We start from the raw sequence: 18,227 nt of genomic DNA on the forward strand, positions 1-18,227 counted from the left end.
AGGGAGGGGATTTAGAAAAAAAAAAAAAGAAACTGTCAAAAAATATTTAAAAAAACAAACAAATATTTATTAAAAAAAAATAAACACAGGGGGGGCGATCAGACCTCACCAACAGAGAGCTCTGTTGGTGAGGAGAAAAGGGGGGGGGGGGGAGATCACTTGTGTGCAGAGGTATACGGCCCTGCAGCTTGGCCTTAAAGCTGCAGTGGCCAATTAATGTAAAATTATGCTGGTCACTTAGGGGGGTTTACCACCATGGTCCTCAAGAGGTTAAAGGCTCGTACACACCCCGTACTAAAGGGAACGACTGGTCCGTCAGACCCTCCCGCTGGGCGGGCGTTCCAGCAACAGTACAGCGTGTGTACAGTCTGTCTGCAGACTGATAATACAATACAATAACATTTCTATAGCGCTTTTCTCCCATGGGACTCAAAGCGCTTAGGCTCTCTCAGATTCAGTAATTGGTAGTAGGATGAAATATTCACACAACAAAAGTTATATTTCTGCAAATGCCAAACTGAACAGGTGGGTTTTCAGTCTGGATTTAAACACGTCCAGGGATGGAGCTGTCCTGATCTGTTGAGGTAAGGAGTTCCAAAACGTAGGGGCAGCATGACAGAAGGCTCTGGGACCAAAAGTTTCCAAGTGGACTCTGGGTATGACTAGATTATTAGAACCTGTGGATCTGAGAATGCTGGGATTGCTATGCAGCTGCAACATATGTTTCATGTATCCAGGGCCTAGATTATTCAGGGATTTAAATGTCAGTAGGCAGATCTTGAATAGGACCCTCCATTCTATAGGTAGCCAGTGAAGAGATGCAGGACTGGCGTTATGTGTCAGTGACGGGGATGGTTAGTTAGCAGTCTGGCAGCAGTATTCTGTATCAGCTGTAGGCGGTACAAGACCTTTTTTTGGAAGGCCAGTGTAGAGAACATTACAGTAGTCCAGTCGGGATGTGATGAAGGCATGGACTAAGGTTGGCAGATCTTCTGAGGGGATGAGGTGCTTGATTTTTGCAATGTTCTTCAGGAGAAAATAGGATGATTTTACCACAGCAGAGATTTGAGTTCTGAAGTTTAAATCCCCATCAATTAGAACTCCCAGGCTACGCACATGATCAGAGCTGCGAAGATCCGTACCTCCTATTCCCAGTGGTGAAGACTGCAAGTTAAGTTGTTTTGTTATCATGCTCTGCACTCCAATCAGAAGGACTTCAGTTTTGTCTGCATTTAGTTTCAGCCAGTTGTCATTCATCCATTGCTGTAGTTCACGTAAGCAGGCGTTTATAGTTTGAGTTGGGTCTGTCACACCAGGCTTGAAGGAAAGATATAGTTTGGTGTCGTCTGCATAGCAGTGGTATATCAAGCCATGTTTTTGGATTAGTTTTCCAAGTGGTAACATGTAAATTGTGAAAAGCAGGGGGGAGAGGATTGAGCCCTGGGGCACCCCATACTTACGTGATACAGGGGTGGACAGGAAGGGCCCCATAGACACTTTGTGGGTTCTGCCACTCAAGAAGGACTGGAACCACTGAAGAACTATGCCATCAGTGCCGCAGTATTCCTGTAGCCTGTTTATCAAGATGTCATGGTCAACTGTATCAAAGGCTGCAGAAAGGTCTAGCAGTATGAGGATCGAGCACTCTCCTCTGTCTCTTGCCATGAGCAGGTGGTTGCATATTTGGATGAGGGCAGTTTCAGTGCTGTGGTGTTTCCTGAAGCCAGACTGGAATGGGTCATAACTGTTGTTTTGTAGGATTTTGGCTTCTAGCTGGAGTTAAACAGCTTTTTCAATTCGCTTGCCCAGAAAGGGGAGGTTAGAGACAGGTCTGTAGCTGGTCATTGCATCTGGGTCCAGGGAGGGTTTTTTGAGGAGAGGCCTGATTATTGCTTCCTTCAGTAAAGCAGGAAATATCCCTGATTGTAAGGAACAGTTAACAATTTTGAGGAATACCGGGGCGAACAAGTCGGGGCAGTTCAGCATAAACTGTGTTGGGCCAGAATCCAGGTCACAGGTAGTTAGGCGGAGGTGAAGGAGGATGCTTGATGTGACTTCTTCATCAATTTCTTTGAAGTTTGACCACGGTGTTACGTTGTCTCTGCTAATGGTCTTCGGCGCTATATTAGGCTCAGATGCGGTAAGTTGGATGGCGGACCTTATAGCGGAGACTTTGTGAAGAAATGGGCAAATTGGTCACAGAGGTCCTTTGAAGACTAAACATGCCGGGTTGCAGAGTTTTTCCACTGTGTGGAACTGTTGGGCTGGTTTGTTAACTGCATTTGCAATCTCTTGTGATAGAAAGGATGATTTATTTTCCCGTGATTACCTTTTGGTAGTTCTTCAAGTGGAGGATTAAGGCATGTTTGTCTTCTGGGGACTGAGATTTGAGCCACAGTCTCTCAAGTTTTCGGCCTTGTCTTTTGAGCTCTTTTATAGCGTTATCAAACCACTGTGCATGATGGTGTGGAGTAAGATATTTGGTGCACAGAGGAGCAATGGTCTCAAAGGTGGAGGACACACATTTGTTGTAGTTAAACACCAGAGTATCAGGGTCCAAGCTGGAGTCAGTCAATTCATCAAAGCTAAGGTTATCTCGGATATGTTGAGGTGTTAGCCCTTTTAAGCGGCGATATTTTATTTGATTCTTGACCTGGTGTTTGACAGCTGCTATTGAGAGGGAGAAGTGGATAGTGTGATGGTCTGCCCAGGCAACAGGATTAATTTCCACATTGGCTATTGACAGCCCAGTATGGAATATAATGTCCAGAGTGTGACCTTTCCTGTGAGTAGCAGAGCTGATTGATTGGAAGAAGCCCAGTTCATGTAAGGCACGAGGTAGCTCTATTCCAAATTGTGTAGAGGAGTCATCCACCCATGTATTGAAATCTCCAAGAACAATCCATCTGGGGTGTTCCAGTGTTAGGTTGCATAGGAGATCTACAAGTTCCTTAAGGGAGTCTGAGCATTTTTCTGGTGGGCAGTAGATCAGCAATATGTTAATGTTTTTCTCAGCAGATCGGTCAGAAACAACCTTTTCAGTCTGCAGACTGACTGTACACACGCTGTACTGTCGCTGGAACGCCTGCCCAGCGGGAGGGTCTGACGGACCCGTCGTTCCCTTTAGTACGGCGTGTGTACGAGCCTTTACTAACACCACAGATTTTCATTATATTCAGGTTTGGGGACTGAGATGGCCATTCCAGAGTGTTGTACTCGTTCCTCTGCATGAATGCCTTAGTGGACTTTGAGCAGTGTTTACGGTCGTTGTCTTGTTGAAAGATCCAGCCCCGGTGCAGCTTCAGCTTTGACACTGATTCCTGGACATTGGTCTCTGGAATCTGATGATACAGAGTGGAATCCATGCATCCCTCAACCTTGACAAGATTCCCAGTCCCTGCACTGGCCACACAGCTCCACAGCATGATGGAACCACCACCATATTTTACTGTAGGCAGCAGGTGTTTTTCTTGGAATGCTGTGTTATTTTTCCTCCATGCATAATGCCCCATGTTATGCCCAAATAACTCAATTTTAGTTTCATCAGTCCACAGCACCTTATTCCAAAATGAAGTTGGCTTGTCCGAATGTGCTTTAGCATACCTCAAGTGGCTCTGTTTGTGCTGTGGGCGTAGTAAAGGCTTCCTCTGCATACAGCATCTACTTGTGTAAAGTGCGCCGAATGGTTGAACGATGCACAGTGACTCCATCTGCAGCAAGATGATGTTGTAGGTCTTTGGTGCTGGTCTGTGGGTTGACTCTGACTGTTCTAACCATTTGTCACTTCTGTCTATCCGAGATTTTTCTTGGTCTGCCACTTAAAACCTTAACTTGAACTGAGCCTGTGGTCTTCCATTTCCTCAATTTGTTCCTGACTATGGAAACAGACAGCTGAAATCTCTGAGACAGCTTTCTGTATCCTTCCCCTAAACCATGATGATGAACAAGCTTTGTCTTCAGGTCATTTGAGAGTTGTTTTGAGACCCCCATGTTGCTACTCTTCAGAGAAAATTAAGAGTAGGGAAACTTACAATTGACCCCCTTAAATACTCTCTCTCATAATTGGATTCACCTGTGTATGTAGGTCAGCGGTCACTGAGCTTATCAAGCCAATTTGAGTTCCAATAATTAGTTTTAAAGGTTTTGGAATCGATAAAATGACAAGTGTGCACATTTATGCACCTGCCTAATTCTATTTAAACAAATTATTGTGCACTTTCTGTGATTCCAATATATTCCATTTCACTTCTCAAATATCACTGTTTGTGTCTCCTATATGATATATTTACCGTAACTGACATTTTTTTATCGTAACAATTAACGATTTATACAGGAAAATCATGACGATTAACAAGGTTGCCCAAACTTTCGCACCCCACTGTATATGCCTAAAATAAAATTAAATCTCTATCCAGAAATGTAACGCCCAGCTAAGCTCAAAATTGAAGATTGTAAATTCTGAAAGCGCACACGTTTAGTGTATATGAGAAAAATAAGTTTTGGTACAAATGTGCAAACTGTCTATGCTCCACCCATGTCACTACCTCTGGTGCCGCCTTTTTCCACCACCTTCAGCAGCATGTTTTCTACTGTATTGCCGCAAAATCCAGTATGGCTTCTATTTTTTTAAGGTGCCTTTCATCTCTGGATTTTGCAGTGCGATTAACCTTCGCTAAAATCGTTGGTTGCAGGGGCTTGATTGGATGTGTGGCGGTAACAGTGTTCAGCGCCACCGTGACTCATGACCTCAGGTGTTCAGTCACCCCGAGCGTCTGCTCACGCATGTTGTGACGTCAACATGCTCGGAGTCACGTGGTACAGGCACTTGCAATGATGCCGAATGCGGGAGGAGGCTAGGTGTTGCTCTTGCAGAGAGGTGAGTTTATAACACTGAGACACACTTGAGGGGGTTACCTGCCAGGCGACAGGATGATTTCCAATAGATGCCATGCTGAAATGTATTGGAAATCGCTGTGCAGTGTTTGACCAGGCAATAGATCCCTCTCTGATCAGATTCAATCAGACAGGGGTTTATCTAATAGTCGATCTGGCCACACATCAAGTGATATATGGCCACCTTTAATTTTTTGAGAATCACATGATCAGTTCCGATAGGCCCGCCCTTCCCCTTCCCCTGTATTGCATTTGAAAGCACATTTCTCCCACGAAAAAGGAACTTTGACCACAACATTGTTTCTATACATTAAGTATATTCACTTATCATGCAGATTGCCTTTCAGATTACCTTGTTCAGCTTTGTGTTTAGTTGGTCTTTGTCTGTGCAAAGTACTATTAGTATGATTAGCATCATCAGTTTTTTTGTTAACTTTTCACCAAAAAAGGTCAGTTAATAGTGATTAGGCTCCTCATTAAGTTACTGACATCAGTGTCTCAGAGATGCATGCTGGGAAATATTAGCAGAGGCAGACCTGTCCAGTCTGCCTCACTGTGACTCTGTTGCAGAAGAAACTGGTTTAGCATGACAGTCTGGTTAACCGCAAACCTGAAGTGAAAAAAACAACTTATGATATAATGAACTGTATTTGTAGTACAGTACGGATAATGAATAGAACATTAGTAGCAAAGAAAAGTGTCCCATATTTTGATTTTCAGTTATATACTGTAGCTTTTTTTTAATAACATTGTATCTTACTGTCACAGTAACCACACTCTGTCTTTTAAACTATAAAAACAAAGCAGAAATAATGACCCTTTGCATTTTCCTGCAGTAAAACTTTATCTCAAGCTGTCTCTCACTGTTTCTTGGTTGTTTAAGTACTTCAGAAAACAGGACGGTCTTCAACCCAAGTTGGGTCAAATGGCTCAGAGAAGCTCTTTTGCATAGATAACTGACGTTTTTTTTTTTAACTCTCCCTGTACTGGAAAAACAATGAGCCACTACACATACAATTCATTATCTCATAAGTTTATTTTTATTTTTACTTCGGTTTGCTTTAAGGCAAATTTCCATATACAAATATAAACCCGACTTTACAACCCACAACCCTGGTTATCTGTTGTAGATATATAGTGAATGGCAGTGTTTTTAAAGGGTACCTGAAGCCAAACCAAAAAAAGAAAAGTCAGATGCTTACTTCGGTAGAGGGAATCCTATGGATCATCCTAAAGCTTCCCTGATCTTCCTGTGCTTCCCCGTTACTCCACTGTGATCTTCTGAAGATATGCAAATATTCCACATTAATGTAGACTGTTGCTCGCGGCCGCGCTCCCCTCAATTTTTGTACAAATAGAAGGAACAGCCCACTCCTGCACAGTCCTCATCTTTATTTTTATACATTTGTGGTTTAAAGCAAACCTGTGAGGTTTGCAATCTTACAATTTAGATGCTTACTTCGGGAGGGGTATGCCTCTTGGTCCTTCAGAGGCTTTCCCAACCCTCCTCCGCTAGGCAGTTCCAGTGCCTATGACCCCCGAAGTTCGTGGCTGCATTGTGCTTGTGCACAACCAATTGTAAAGATTGGAGCAAAAAGTTGTAGCACAGAGACGCTCATGCAGGGCAGCTCCGTGATTCTGCACAGGCGTAAACCCTACTGGCGCCTGTGCAGTGCAGCCACGCCTGTGCATGGAGGAGAGTGCTTCACAGAGAGGAGACGTCCCGGCCAGCAGCGGAGCGGTCGTGGAGGGTCAGCGAAGCCTCTGGAGGGGTCCATAGGTTCCCCTCTACAGTGATAAATATCTACCACAAACAGATGTTAATGGTTAAATGTAAACACTGCAAAATGACAAAACTTGCTCTCTTTGCCAAGATGGGCAATCCGCCTCTGTTATGAAGGGGTTAAAGTGTAAATGTGAGATGTTACGTACAATAGGCCATTAATGAAGGTAATATAATTAGCTTAAACGTGCTCAGTAGTTGAAGTATACTCAACATCTGGATATCTGTGCATGTTCTGTTTGGAAGCATGATTAGCTTACATACCTCTACTCTGTCTCTAAAGTTCCATTCCTCAAGTGTTCCCACTTCCTGTCTGTAGTCTGCCACCACAGAGACAGAATGGATGCATGTAGCTAATCCATACAGGACCTGTTTATTTGAAAAGACAATCCAAAGTTCAAGAACACCGTAGATTATATGGGCATGTTTGGCTTTCTGTTGATTTTCTGTAGTTGGCTTACCTTTAGGGCTGGTTCACACGGGCTGCTGCCGGCATCTCGTTTAGCCAATACTAAACACTTTCTTTTCTTTTTGGTTTAAAAAAAAAAATAAAAAAAATTTGGCATCAGTACCCATTGATTCCTTGTCGCGTTTTGAGCCCCGTATGGGGACACGGAAGCGCCAAACTTAGCTGATTCCGGGTTGCTATATGTAGCATCCAAAATGAGACATCGGGATCTAGCGCCGTGTTTACATTAATGATGTGAAAAGCCATAACCATCCTTTAAAATGCGCTACTATTCATTTGAATGGACAAAGTTTGAATGACGAATGCCACAACCGCCGTTTTTAGTCGCCCATGTGAACCGGCCCTTACGGCACTGCAGCAAGAGCAGACCTGCCAAGTATTTACAAAACTTGCCAGTCACACCAACTGGTGGAGCTGTAATCAAATCTATTTCCATATTAAAAGTTTTTTTTTTTTTAAGGATATATTTGTTTAGTACTTTTTAGTACTTTAAGGTGAAAAAAGAACTATACATTCTCTTTAAGGCCTGGGTTTATTGAGAGTATCAGCAAATTTAGATGCAGTTAAAGCAGAACTGAACTCAGAACTTCCTTTCTGCTCTAAAAGATAAGATAAGCAACAGCATAAAAATCTTTAAAGAAAAAAACATTTATTTGTTAGAACTACTAACTAATAAACCTGCAGTATTTAATTCCAGGGAGCACAGAAAGGGTAAAGGCGTGTACACACGCCTGATTTATTCAAATGACTGGTCGTCAGACCCGCCCACAAGGCGGCCATTCTAGCAACAGTTTCCCGAGCGGATCGGTCAAAACCAGGCTTATCATCCTGCCGACCAGTGGCATAGCTAAGGAGCTGTGGGCCCTGATGCAAGTTTTACAATGGGGCCCCCCCAAGCACTCTATACATAACAACAATTGATACGGCACACCAGAACCTGCCAATGGCAACTACAGAGTCAGAGGTGCAAGAAGGGGATAGGGAACAGTTTGTTAACCACTTTCCCCACCACTACAGTATATATACGTCAGCTGTGGCACTCTCCAAGCCACAGCGACGTAGATATACTGACCTGCCTTAAGCCCTTTTGTGCAGGAACAGGTGCGCTTCAGAGCGCACCCCCCGGCACTGTCGGTTGCCTTACTAATTGGCAAAAGGGAACATGTTCCCTTGTAGCCAATTAGTGACCCCCCCGCGGATGAACGATCACCGCTGTAGCAAACTGCGTGATCCTTCATCTCCCCTCCTCCGTGCACAGATAGGTAAAAAAAATGTAAATAAAGCCGCCTCTCTCACCTTACCTCGTTCCAGCGATGAGCCTGCAGCCCGAGTATCCGATCCCATCTCTGAACTCAGCCGAGTATTGCCGGTGACCCGGGTCCCGGCTTGATGACGTCATCAAGCCGGGACCCGGGTCACCGGCAATACGCCTTTATTCACATTTTTTTGGCATCTGTGCACAGAGGGGCTGCCTGTCCACACTGGGGGGGGGGGGGGGCGGTTTGGGGGTGCAAAACAACTGCCAGGCATCTCAGTAACTGGGGGTCATTTGGTTATCTGGGGGGGGGGGGGGGGGTAACCTAATACTGGGGGCACATCTGGCTATAATTGGTGGGGGGGGGGGCAATTCTGGGGGCACATATGGCTATAGTGGGGGAAATTTTATCCTGGGGACACAACTGCCTATAATGAGGTGTCAATCCTGGCGGCGTTACGGTCTCTCTGTACTGGGGGGTGGTAGATACATGGGACACATCTGACTATACGGGGGTGCTGATATTGGGGTCACATCTGGCTAAACTGGGAAAGTTGGGCTGATACTCGGGGCACATCTGACTATATTAGGGGGGACATTAACTGGTGGAATGGTTTTATCCCTGTGGCACTTTTTATTTTTAAACTGTAATTGTTAAAAACTGAGAAATAATGCATTTTTTTAATTTGTGTTCCCTTTTTTCAATTAAAATGCATAGAAAACAAAATTGTTCTTGGGATTAAATCCCCCCCATTGAAAGCCTGGTTTGTCTTGAAAAAAACTATATATAGATCATTTAGGTGTAGTGAGTAGGGATAAAGTTATTGCTGATTGAATAGGGACACCGCTAAAGCGTCAAAACTGCTCTGGTCAATAAGGGGAAAACAAGGTCTGGATGCGAAGTGGTTAATGATCCCTACTGTTTAAAGTATCTATAGAAGTGATTATTATGAGCACAGGACTAATAGAGAGCTAATAATGTAGTTGAGGGAGGGCCCTTCGGTGGTCCCTCTGGCCCAACAGCCCTGATGTGGTCGCAATCTCTGCAACCCCTATTGTTACGCCCCTACTGCCAACAGACTGTACACACAGGGAAACTGCCGATAGAACGGCCGCCCCGCTGCGGGTCTGACGACTCGTTGTTTGAATAAATCAGGCGTGTGTACGTGCCTTTAACCTTCAGTGTTTACAGATTAGCAAAGAACACCGGGCATGTGACTGCACAGCTGACAGCCCTGAATTACACTTGCGGATTACTAGCTGATAAGGGGTAATTAGGCAGGCTCTTTTCTCTAAACTCGCACACAGTGAATTTCTCAGCAACTATATATGTTTTCCTTGTCTGCTGTGCAAGACTTTAGGTCCGCTTTAAGACAGAAATCCGCACAAGATATTCAGGGGATTATAATACACAACAGGCCGTTGTGGGTCTACAGTTATTACCAGAAAAAATTCTTGCATATGTATCCAGATTAGTTTGGAAGCTGTTACCTGTTTGTCTGAATGATACACATATAGGTTATTATCATGTAGGATCACAGCTTAGATCAGTGTATCTGTATGATCTTTGCAGGCCCTGGCCAGTATGAGCCTGAACACCCAGCCCATCCTTAACCTGGACCGATTCCATGAGACGTCAGATGCCTCCATGCTCCGACCCCATAATGATGCCCAGGGTACCCCCTCTACAGAATTCAACCCCCTTATTTATGGAAACGACGTTGACTCTGTGGATGTGGCGACACGGTAAGATGCCCGCTATTCCTGGGTGTAAATATTTATACGAAACTGTTTCTCGGGCTTTTCTTAATTGTGTATATGCATATTTCAAGCAGTTCAATATCTTGTTTATTGATGATGGAAAGCATGTGAGTCACTTCAAAAAAGTACCCAAGGCCTGGGGAAAATCCAAGAAGAGCACATAAGCAGCATTACTGTAAGCTTCGTAATATACACTGCAGATTATCTTATTCACACAATCTGATAGAGGTTTGTTTAGTTCAGACTTATTCCAATTCCGATACAGTAGCTTCACGGTTATCCAGGACTCCACCAACCGGCAGTCTCAACTGACTGACTGTTAGCAGGTGAGCTATGGTGGCTTGCCTCTCTCTCCCTGTCTCTTAATGCAATGCAGCACACAGCGGAAACCACTTACAAAAGCTCAGGAAACCGGTCCTTTTCACTTCCTGCTGGTAACTGCTCCTCTGCTGCATCTTTTAAGGCTCCCGATGGGTCACCTGACCCCCATTGGGTCATATGTGCATTGGGAGCAGTGCAGAGGAGGCAGTAAAGTTCCTCGAGCTTTTTTAGGTGGTTTCCACTGTGGGTGGAGGTTAGTGTTACATTTAGGCCCCTGATTGCTTGAACCATAAAGCAATCGGAAATTACACCGGCAACAGGGAAAATCTGTCTGTGTCAGATAACAGAGACTCTACAGTAAGAAAGTTGATACATAATGTTAGCCTGTGAAAATGCAATAGTCCGGTCTCTGTTCAATTGGAATTAATTGTGCATTCTGCAGCTGACTGCTGCCTCCTCATACGGCTCTCGATGTGCCACCTGACCTATGTCATTTTCCTGGGATGGAAGAGCCCTGCAGATAGTGATTGCAGCCATGAGAATAATGTTAGGTACACATAATGACATTTTCTGGCACATTTCCTGCCAGATAGATTATTTCATATTTTATATCAGCATGTCCAATCTGATTTCTGATCGATTTTCCATTCACTTCTATGGAAAATCGATCGGAAATCAGATCGGACATGCTGGAAATAATCTATCTGGCAGGAAATCTGCCAGAAAGTCTCATCAGGGTTGATTCACTATAATAAATAGCATGCCTTACCAGAGATAACGTGCCTTATCAGAGTAGCATAGCGAATGCTACGAACTTATGCCTGCTAATTGACAATGACGAGAGCTCCACTCGTCCTGCCCTGAGCCCCTGCGGGTCCAATCACTTTAAAGGTCGTTATCCCCGCACTTTGATTGGCCCAATAGGCTGCCTGTCAAGTTTCCTGTCAAGTGACAGGCAGCCCGTTGGGCCTTTAAAGGGAACTGAGCACATTCTCTTTCAATGGAATCTCTCCTGGCATAGAAGCTGCCATGTTCCCCCCTCCCCTTCTCACATTCCTTATTTACAGAAGTCAGAGATGTTATCTTGACACATTGACACAAACTAGGTCTTTAAAGAAACAGTCCTAATTACTAACCCCCTTTGTTGTCTAATAGCATTGTTTACCTCTTGGTAATTAGCCCAATAAAACAATTAGGAACCTGAAAGCTCTGCGGCCGGGGACGGCCGGGTAGCCCTGCTGAAACAGGGTAATTAATCTACTGTGAATGTAAAATACAAGGTAAATGTGAAAGTTTATTTTAATAATGAAACAGATTGTCGGCATGCATTTTTCATGTGCTATAGAAATGTCCTGAATGATAAAAAAGGTGCTCAATTCACTTTAACATGATTGGACCTGCAGGGGCTCAGGACAGGACGAGTGGAGCCCTCGTCATTGCAAATTAGCAGGCATAAGTTTGTAGCACTCGCTATGCTACTCTGATGCTAAAAGATTTAAACTCTATGCTAAAGATTTAAACAGGATAGTACATTGTGCAGAATATACACTTCTTAGCAAATTACTCATTGGCGGCCAGAGACTCCAGGAGTGATTTAATATAAGTGGACTACTCTGGAGCTCTTCGCTATTTCATTTTGTCTTCAGTTTCTTCAGGGCTCCTGTGCTGAACAGGTTGGTTCTCATGCCACTGTTCAGTGAGTACACTGTTATGTGATCATTCCGTTCAGCCACGGTGACCTCTGACCATTAAGCTCTGTGATTAGTTACCAGATCCTGGCTGGTTACCTGGAGTTCTTTGTAATTTATGCCTGGAGCATCTGAGGAGGGTAATAAAGGCAGGTCATGATATGTGAGCTGTGGAGAGCCATGACCGTCTCTGAGGGGGTTTATGCTGAAAGAGATGTGAAGTTGTGCTCACTGTAAATGATTGATAGTTCAGGTGTGTTCAAATAGGAAACTCCCTGCATGGCTGGATACAATAACACTTCCCTTTCCTGTAAACCTTGTGTAGGCAGCCTGAAAAGGGGCTCTTTGGATGCACTTCCTGCTTATTGTGATAGACATACATCTAGCGATAATGGGCAGATTCTACCAAGAGACAAATCTGTAATGTAGTAATAGAATCAGGAAGCTCTGCATGTGCTTTTCAAATTTATTTTGTACAAAATCGCTTTGACAAAACAGATTGGTATCCCCTAATAAAACCCCAATTAAAAACATGAAGACATGAAGGAGTGATCCATCACACATTTCCACTAATCACCATCAGGTCAACCTCAGTAGTGGCCACCCAGCCTCAGCCTAACGCATCCCTCATGTCCTTCATGATTTTAATTGGCGTTTTATTAGCTGTTTTGTCACTAAAGCGATTTTGTACTAAATAAATTTGATAAGCACATGTAGAGCTTCCTGATTCTATTACTAAATTACAGTTGTTCCAAATCACAGGTGGGCTCTCTTTTATTAAGTGGTGCGATTCTTACATCAGCCACAGCCCACATTATTAAATATTGCTACAAGAGACAAATCTCTCTCTGATTGAATCTGATTAGAGGGAGATCTGTTGGCTGCCCATACACCACAGGCCGATTCCCGTTCGATTTCAGCATGGAATCTCTCTGGAATCGGCTGCCTGGCCACTACCCCCCTAGTGCATAAATGTGCCCCCACAGTATGTGCATTTATATATTACCTGTCCTGTGTTGCCCACTGCGCATTGCCCATCCGTCTTTGGAATCCCACGTTTTTCCATTAGCCCTATACACACCAATGGCATATAGCATATGGCACGTTTGTGACATCACACATGCCACGTGTAATGTGCCTGTAGCGTGTATACCACAGACAGACAGATGGGCACCGCACGGTGGGTGGTGACACAGGGCAGGTTATGTATACTGTATATACTCCTGTATAAGCCTCATTTTTCAGCACAAAAAATGTGGTGAAAAGTTAACCCCTCGGCATATATGCGAGTCAGAGGAGCATAACGGATGGTGGAGCAGGTTTTGTTCCTGGCAGAGGAGCTTAAGGATTGTGCACTAGTGATCCTGCTCTTGCCAGCTGGCTCCTTGCTGTGTCCGTGCCCCACATCCACTGTAACATGGTGTGCAGAGTGCGCTGCTCAGGACTACCTGTGTCCCCTGGCTTGTGGAGTGAAGCGTGCAAGCAGCATTGTCAGCAGTGCAATGATCGGGAATTCATGCCTGTGTGACATTGGCTGTGTCTTAAATCTATGGCTTCTTAAGACACAGCTGTAACATCCTTGGGGCTGACTTGCTCTCGGGGCACATCTGGCTACTGTGGAGGGTGCTGCACTGGATAGGGGTCTTATACGCGAGTCAATCACTTTTTCCTGGATTCTGGGGGAAAAGTGGGTATCTCTGCATATACGCGGGCCGGCTTATATGCGAGTATATACGGTAAATGCACACACTGAGGCACATTTATACACTAGGGGGAACAGCGCCAGGGGTTTCGTCGCGTTCATCACTCGTCCTGATATCGCTCGCCATTACGGCTGTGCACCCCATCAACCGCGACATCTTGCAGGTTGTCCGATCAATACATGTGACAAATTTTGGCCCGGAATTGGTTGCATCATTGATCGGGCACGGACTTGGCAGCACCGATTTTCATCCTATTTGATAATTATCAAATCGGTTGGTCATTCAGCCGCCAAGTCGAGAGATGTATGTCCACCTTACGCTGCTTACAGTTTGCATTGAAGGACCCCTGAAGTTAGAGGGATATGGGGCTGGTCTATTTATTTACTTTTACATACAGCTGCCTGGCAGTCTTGCTGATCTCTTTAGCTGCAGTAGTTTTTGAATCGCACACCTGAAACAAGTATGCGGCAAATCCAGTTCTATTAAACACCTGATTTGCTTGTTTGTCCAGGCATTGGTGGAGGGATTGGTTAAGATTAGGCATTGGTGTGGGGATCGATTAGGGTTAGGCATTGATGGAGGGATTGGTTAGGGTTAGGTATTGGTGGGGGATCGGTTAGGGTTAAGCGTTGGTAATGGGAATAATTAGGGTTAGGCATCTGTGAGGGATTGGTTAGGGTTAGGCATTGGTGGTTATGGGGGGTGGTTAGGTATTGTTGGGAGATCGATTAGGGTTAAGCATTGGTAATGGGATCAATTAGGGTTAGGCATTGGTGGTGATGGGGTCAGTTAGGCATCGGTAGAAGGATGGTTTGCGTGAAAATACAATTAGATTTAGCGATAGTTGCATTTACCAATTTTTAACTATCAAAATTAACAATGCCCAATGGTAGATTATCAGCGCCTACTTCCGACACCCACATTTCCGTGGCAACCATTTTGCATGTACGTGCCTACCTACTCTGTGGCCCACATGCAATTCCCTTTTTCTCTTTCGATTTCTCCAAGTTGATATTTTCACACCTTGTAATCAAATCAAATCAAAGATGGCTTTATTGGCATGACCAAGCTTCAATACAGGCATTGCCAAAGCAGGGGGAATGGGGGACATGGAATGGGATAGGGTGTGGGTGCAGTGAGTTATCAGTTTGTTTTTTTTTTGGGGGGGGGGGGGAGTTTACAGTTCATTTATGCTCCTCTCAGTCTGTGGCATGCTGTGACATAGTGTGCAGCAATTGTCACAGTGGGTTTCTCTTCTCCTAGTAGAATGCTGTGTTTTCTCTCATCCTCTAATGTGTGAAAGTCTGGAAATGGTTCCATCAGTTTCTTAAAGGAGGTTTCCCTGGTAGCGGTATATTTGGGGCAGTGCAGGAAGTGATTTTCGTCCTCGAGGGTCTTCTGCTCTCAGTGTTAATAAAATGCCTTTTAATTCCCCAGCAAGCAAGAAAATACACAAAATAGTTTTGATAGTGATTTTTCTACTACTTTTGGTACTTTTTACAATTGCAAAATGCTGAAAAGTTATTTTAAAAAGAAGATAAAAAATTATCACCTAGGAGAAAACTTTGGAGAAAAAGCAAATTGCATATGGGTCTTTATGTCCATGACTTGAGGACCACAGTGGAGTAATTTAACTCTGTAGAGTTGATCCTTGTGCTGGATCCAGTGATAGAACCACCCATGAGTTCTGATTGGGAGAGGTGGTGAAGTTGCTGCTTCGCCACACCTCTCCCTCCTAGAAGGCAACCTCCCCTGGACCCAGGGAGAGGGACAACATTTTGTAATGCAAGTCATAGGATCACCTCTGATGAAGAGTAATAAAGGTGGGAAGATTAGGATCTGTATTAATGTATTCATGTTTTAGATTTTACTAATGGAAGGTGGAAGGCAGCTACCGTGTTTAAATAAAGAAAAAAATGTTTGCCTAGAAAGGGACTTGAAATAGATCTATAATTGCTTTAATTTGCTAAGCAATCAAGCTAGCTGATTGCATGTTCATTTTCAGTTTGCTTTAGGAGTGATTGCAGTACTACAGTATGTTGAGAAAAGCTCTTGAAAACTTTTTTTTTTTTTCAGTTAATGTTAATTAGAAGCCAAAATTTTGCAAGGCCACAAAAGCTTTCTGGCAGACACCAATGAAACTAAAACAGCCAATGTGGACAGACTTCTCAAAACCAGTGTGAAGATGATTGAACCAAAATTAGTGCAAAAATGGAGCAATTGTTCAGAGCAACCAATCAGAATGCTTGCTGTGGGCCTCTGCTCCAGTTTTGCTCTTGTTTTCATGCTATTTAGTTTTAAGACACCTGAAGAGGGATATGTTGGCTGTCATATCTATTTCCAATTGCCTGGCTGTCCTGCTGATTCTCTCCCTCTAATACTTTTAGCGACAAACTGTAAAAACAAGCATATGCAGATCAGGTGTTTCTGACAAAAATCTGACAAGATTCGCCACATGCTTGTCTCGGGTGTGTGGATCACACTACTGATGCTGGAAAGATCAATGGAATTGCTGGACAACTGGTATGGTTTCAAAGGAATTAAATATGGCAGCCCTCCATATCAGTCTTGCTTCAGGTTCCCTTTCACAACTCTCCCTCATACTGAGACCCATCACAGTCAAACAGAAGTCTTCTTTCGTTAATCTCACTGCAACTGCATGGACACTGTCCCGAAGTCTTTGTACCCTGGTTTCCCTGTTACAGACTCTTACACTTATGCTCTCTAGAAGTCTTGCATCATCTGAAGTAGATTAAAGCGGATCCGAGATGAAAAACTAACTATAACAAGTAACTTGTCTATATATCTTATCTAAAGTTTAGATCACACAGCAAATCTAGCTGCAAACAGCTTTAATAGAATATGATTATATTTAATCCTGTGATACGACAGCAGCCATGTTGTTTGTAAACATTACACAGAGGCAGGCTTATCTGCATCTTCAGCACTCTGATCCTAATCCCCCTCCTCCTCCCTCCTCCCCTCTGCCTCTGAAATCTCTGGCTAGTAATACCTCCCCCTCCTCCTGCCCAGACTGAGCTCCCATGAGCCCTTGCTACTGCCAAGGCTCTCTGAAAACCTGTGGGCGTGGCTTGTTTAGTTTATAGGGAATTAGAGTATTAAAACAAAAACAAAGTATTTGGCTTGAGGAATGCCCTATAAACAATAGGAAAGGAACACAATTATGCAATGAGTAAAAGTTCACCTCGGATCCACTTTAAAGCCATAAAATGAATTGTTTTAGTGCCAAAATAAATTAATTACTGGTTAATACATTTTGTTTGCATATATTTTTTTTAATTTTGGGGGCTGTGTTCACTTAATTTCCTTGAAAAGTAGAGTGGAGTAACACGTTTAACGTGATCCTGGAAAGAAAAAATAATAGATACTTGCCTATTAAGAGGGAAGGCTCTGGATCCCATAGAGCCTTCCACTCCTCTGTGTCCTCATTTCAGCACTGTCCCTCCACTGTAAAGTTATTCGACCCGTAGATCAAATAAGCCTTTGGCCCTCCTCTGGCAGGCTTCAGAAGTGCTTATAAAGACGAGCATCTCTGTACTGCGCAAGAGCACATTCACACATGCGCAGTGTGGACCCGCGTCATTGGAAATTACTCGGGACATGAGTGTTTCCAAAGACTTCCAAGAAGTCCCAAAGGAAGGAAATTTGAATGGGGGGGAATGAGGAGACAAAGGAAGAACCAGGAAGGCTCTATAGCATAGTTCCCCAACCCTGTCCTCAAGGCCCACCAACAGTGCATGTTTTGCAGAAAACCACAATCGTTCACAGGTGAGGCAATTAGTATCTCGGCAGAGCTGATTAACTGCCTCTGTGGATTTCCACAAAACATGCACTGTTGGTGGGCCTTGAGGACAGGGTTGGGGAACACTGCTCTATAGGACCCCTCTACATCGGAAAGTAGCTGAAATGAGTTTCCTTGCTTCAGGTTTATTTTAAGTTAGTTTAGAGATTCATATTACATAGTTCAGATATGTATTCTCTTTCAAGATAATCTGTTATGACTTCTCTGGTTTACAGCTATTTGTTTATTTTTCCTCCCTTTTTTTCCGGGTTATAGGGTCGCCATGGTACGGTTTTTTAACTCTCCAAACATGCTGCAGGGTTTCCAACTGCACACGCGCACTCTCCGCCTATTCCCCCGCCCCGTGGTGGCATTCCAGTCCTCCACCTTCCTGGTCTCCCGCCCCAAGCCTTCACCCTTCACCGATAAGCTATCCAAAACACAGGCAGTGGAGTACTTTGGGGAATGGTCTCTGAACCCTACGAATTTTGCCTTCCAGCGAATACACAACAGTAAGTGCCTTTCGTCTCTTCTTGGTTTTTATCTGCATTC

General features: G+C 44.0%; 1 protein-coding gene across 25 annotated transcripts in view; it reads left to right on the plus strand.

The window, feature by feature from the left end:
- The window catches only part of MADD (MAP kinase activating death domain), a 191,926-nt gene that overhangs the window by 71,044 nt on the left and 102,655 nt on the right, over positions 1-18,227 (plus strand). For all 25 annotated transcript variants that reach the window (XM_068260535.1, XM_068260543.1, XM_068260538.1 and 22 more), the window contains 2 exons: positions 9,974-10,146; positions 17,952-18,187. In XM_068260535.1, the coding sequence (XP_068116636.1) occupies positions 9,974-10,146; positions 17,952-18,187 (409 nt within the window). The remainder of the gene's footprint in view (positions 1-9,973; positions 10,147-17,951; positions 18,188-18,227) is intronic.

This window comes from Hyperolius riggenbachi, chromosome 11, assembly GCF_040937935.1.
Source record: "Hyperolius riggenbachi isolate aHypRig1 chromosome 11, aHypRig1.pri, whole genome shotgun sequence".
In the NCBI taxonomy this organism is placed as follows: domain Eukaryota; kingdom Metazoa; phylum Chordata; class Amphibia; order Anura; family Hyperoliidae; genus Hyperolius; species Hyperolius riggenbachi.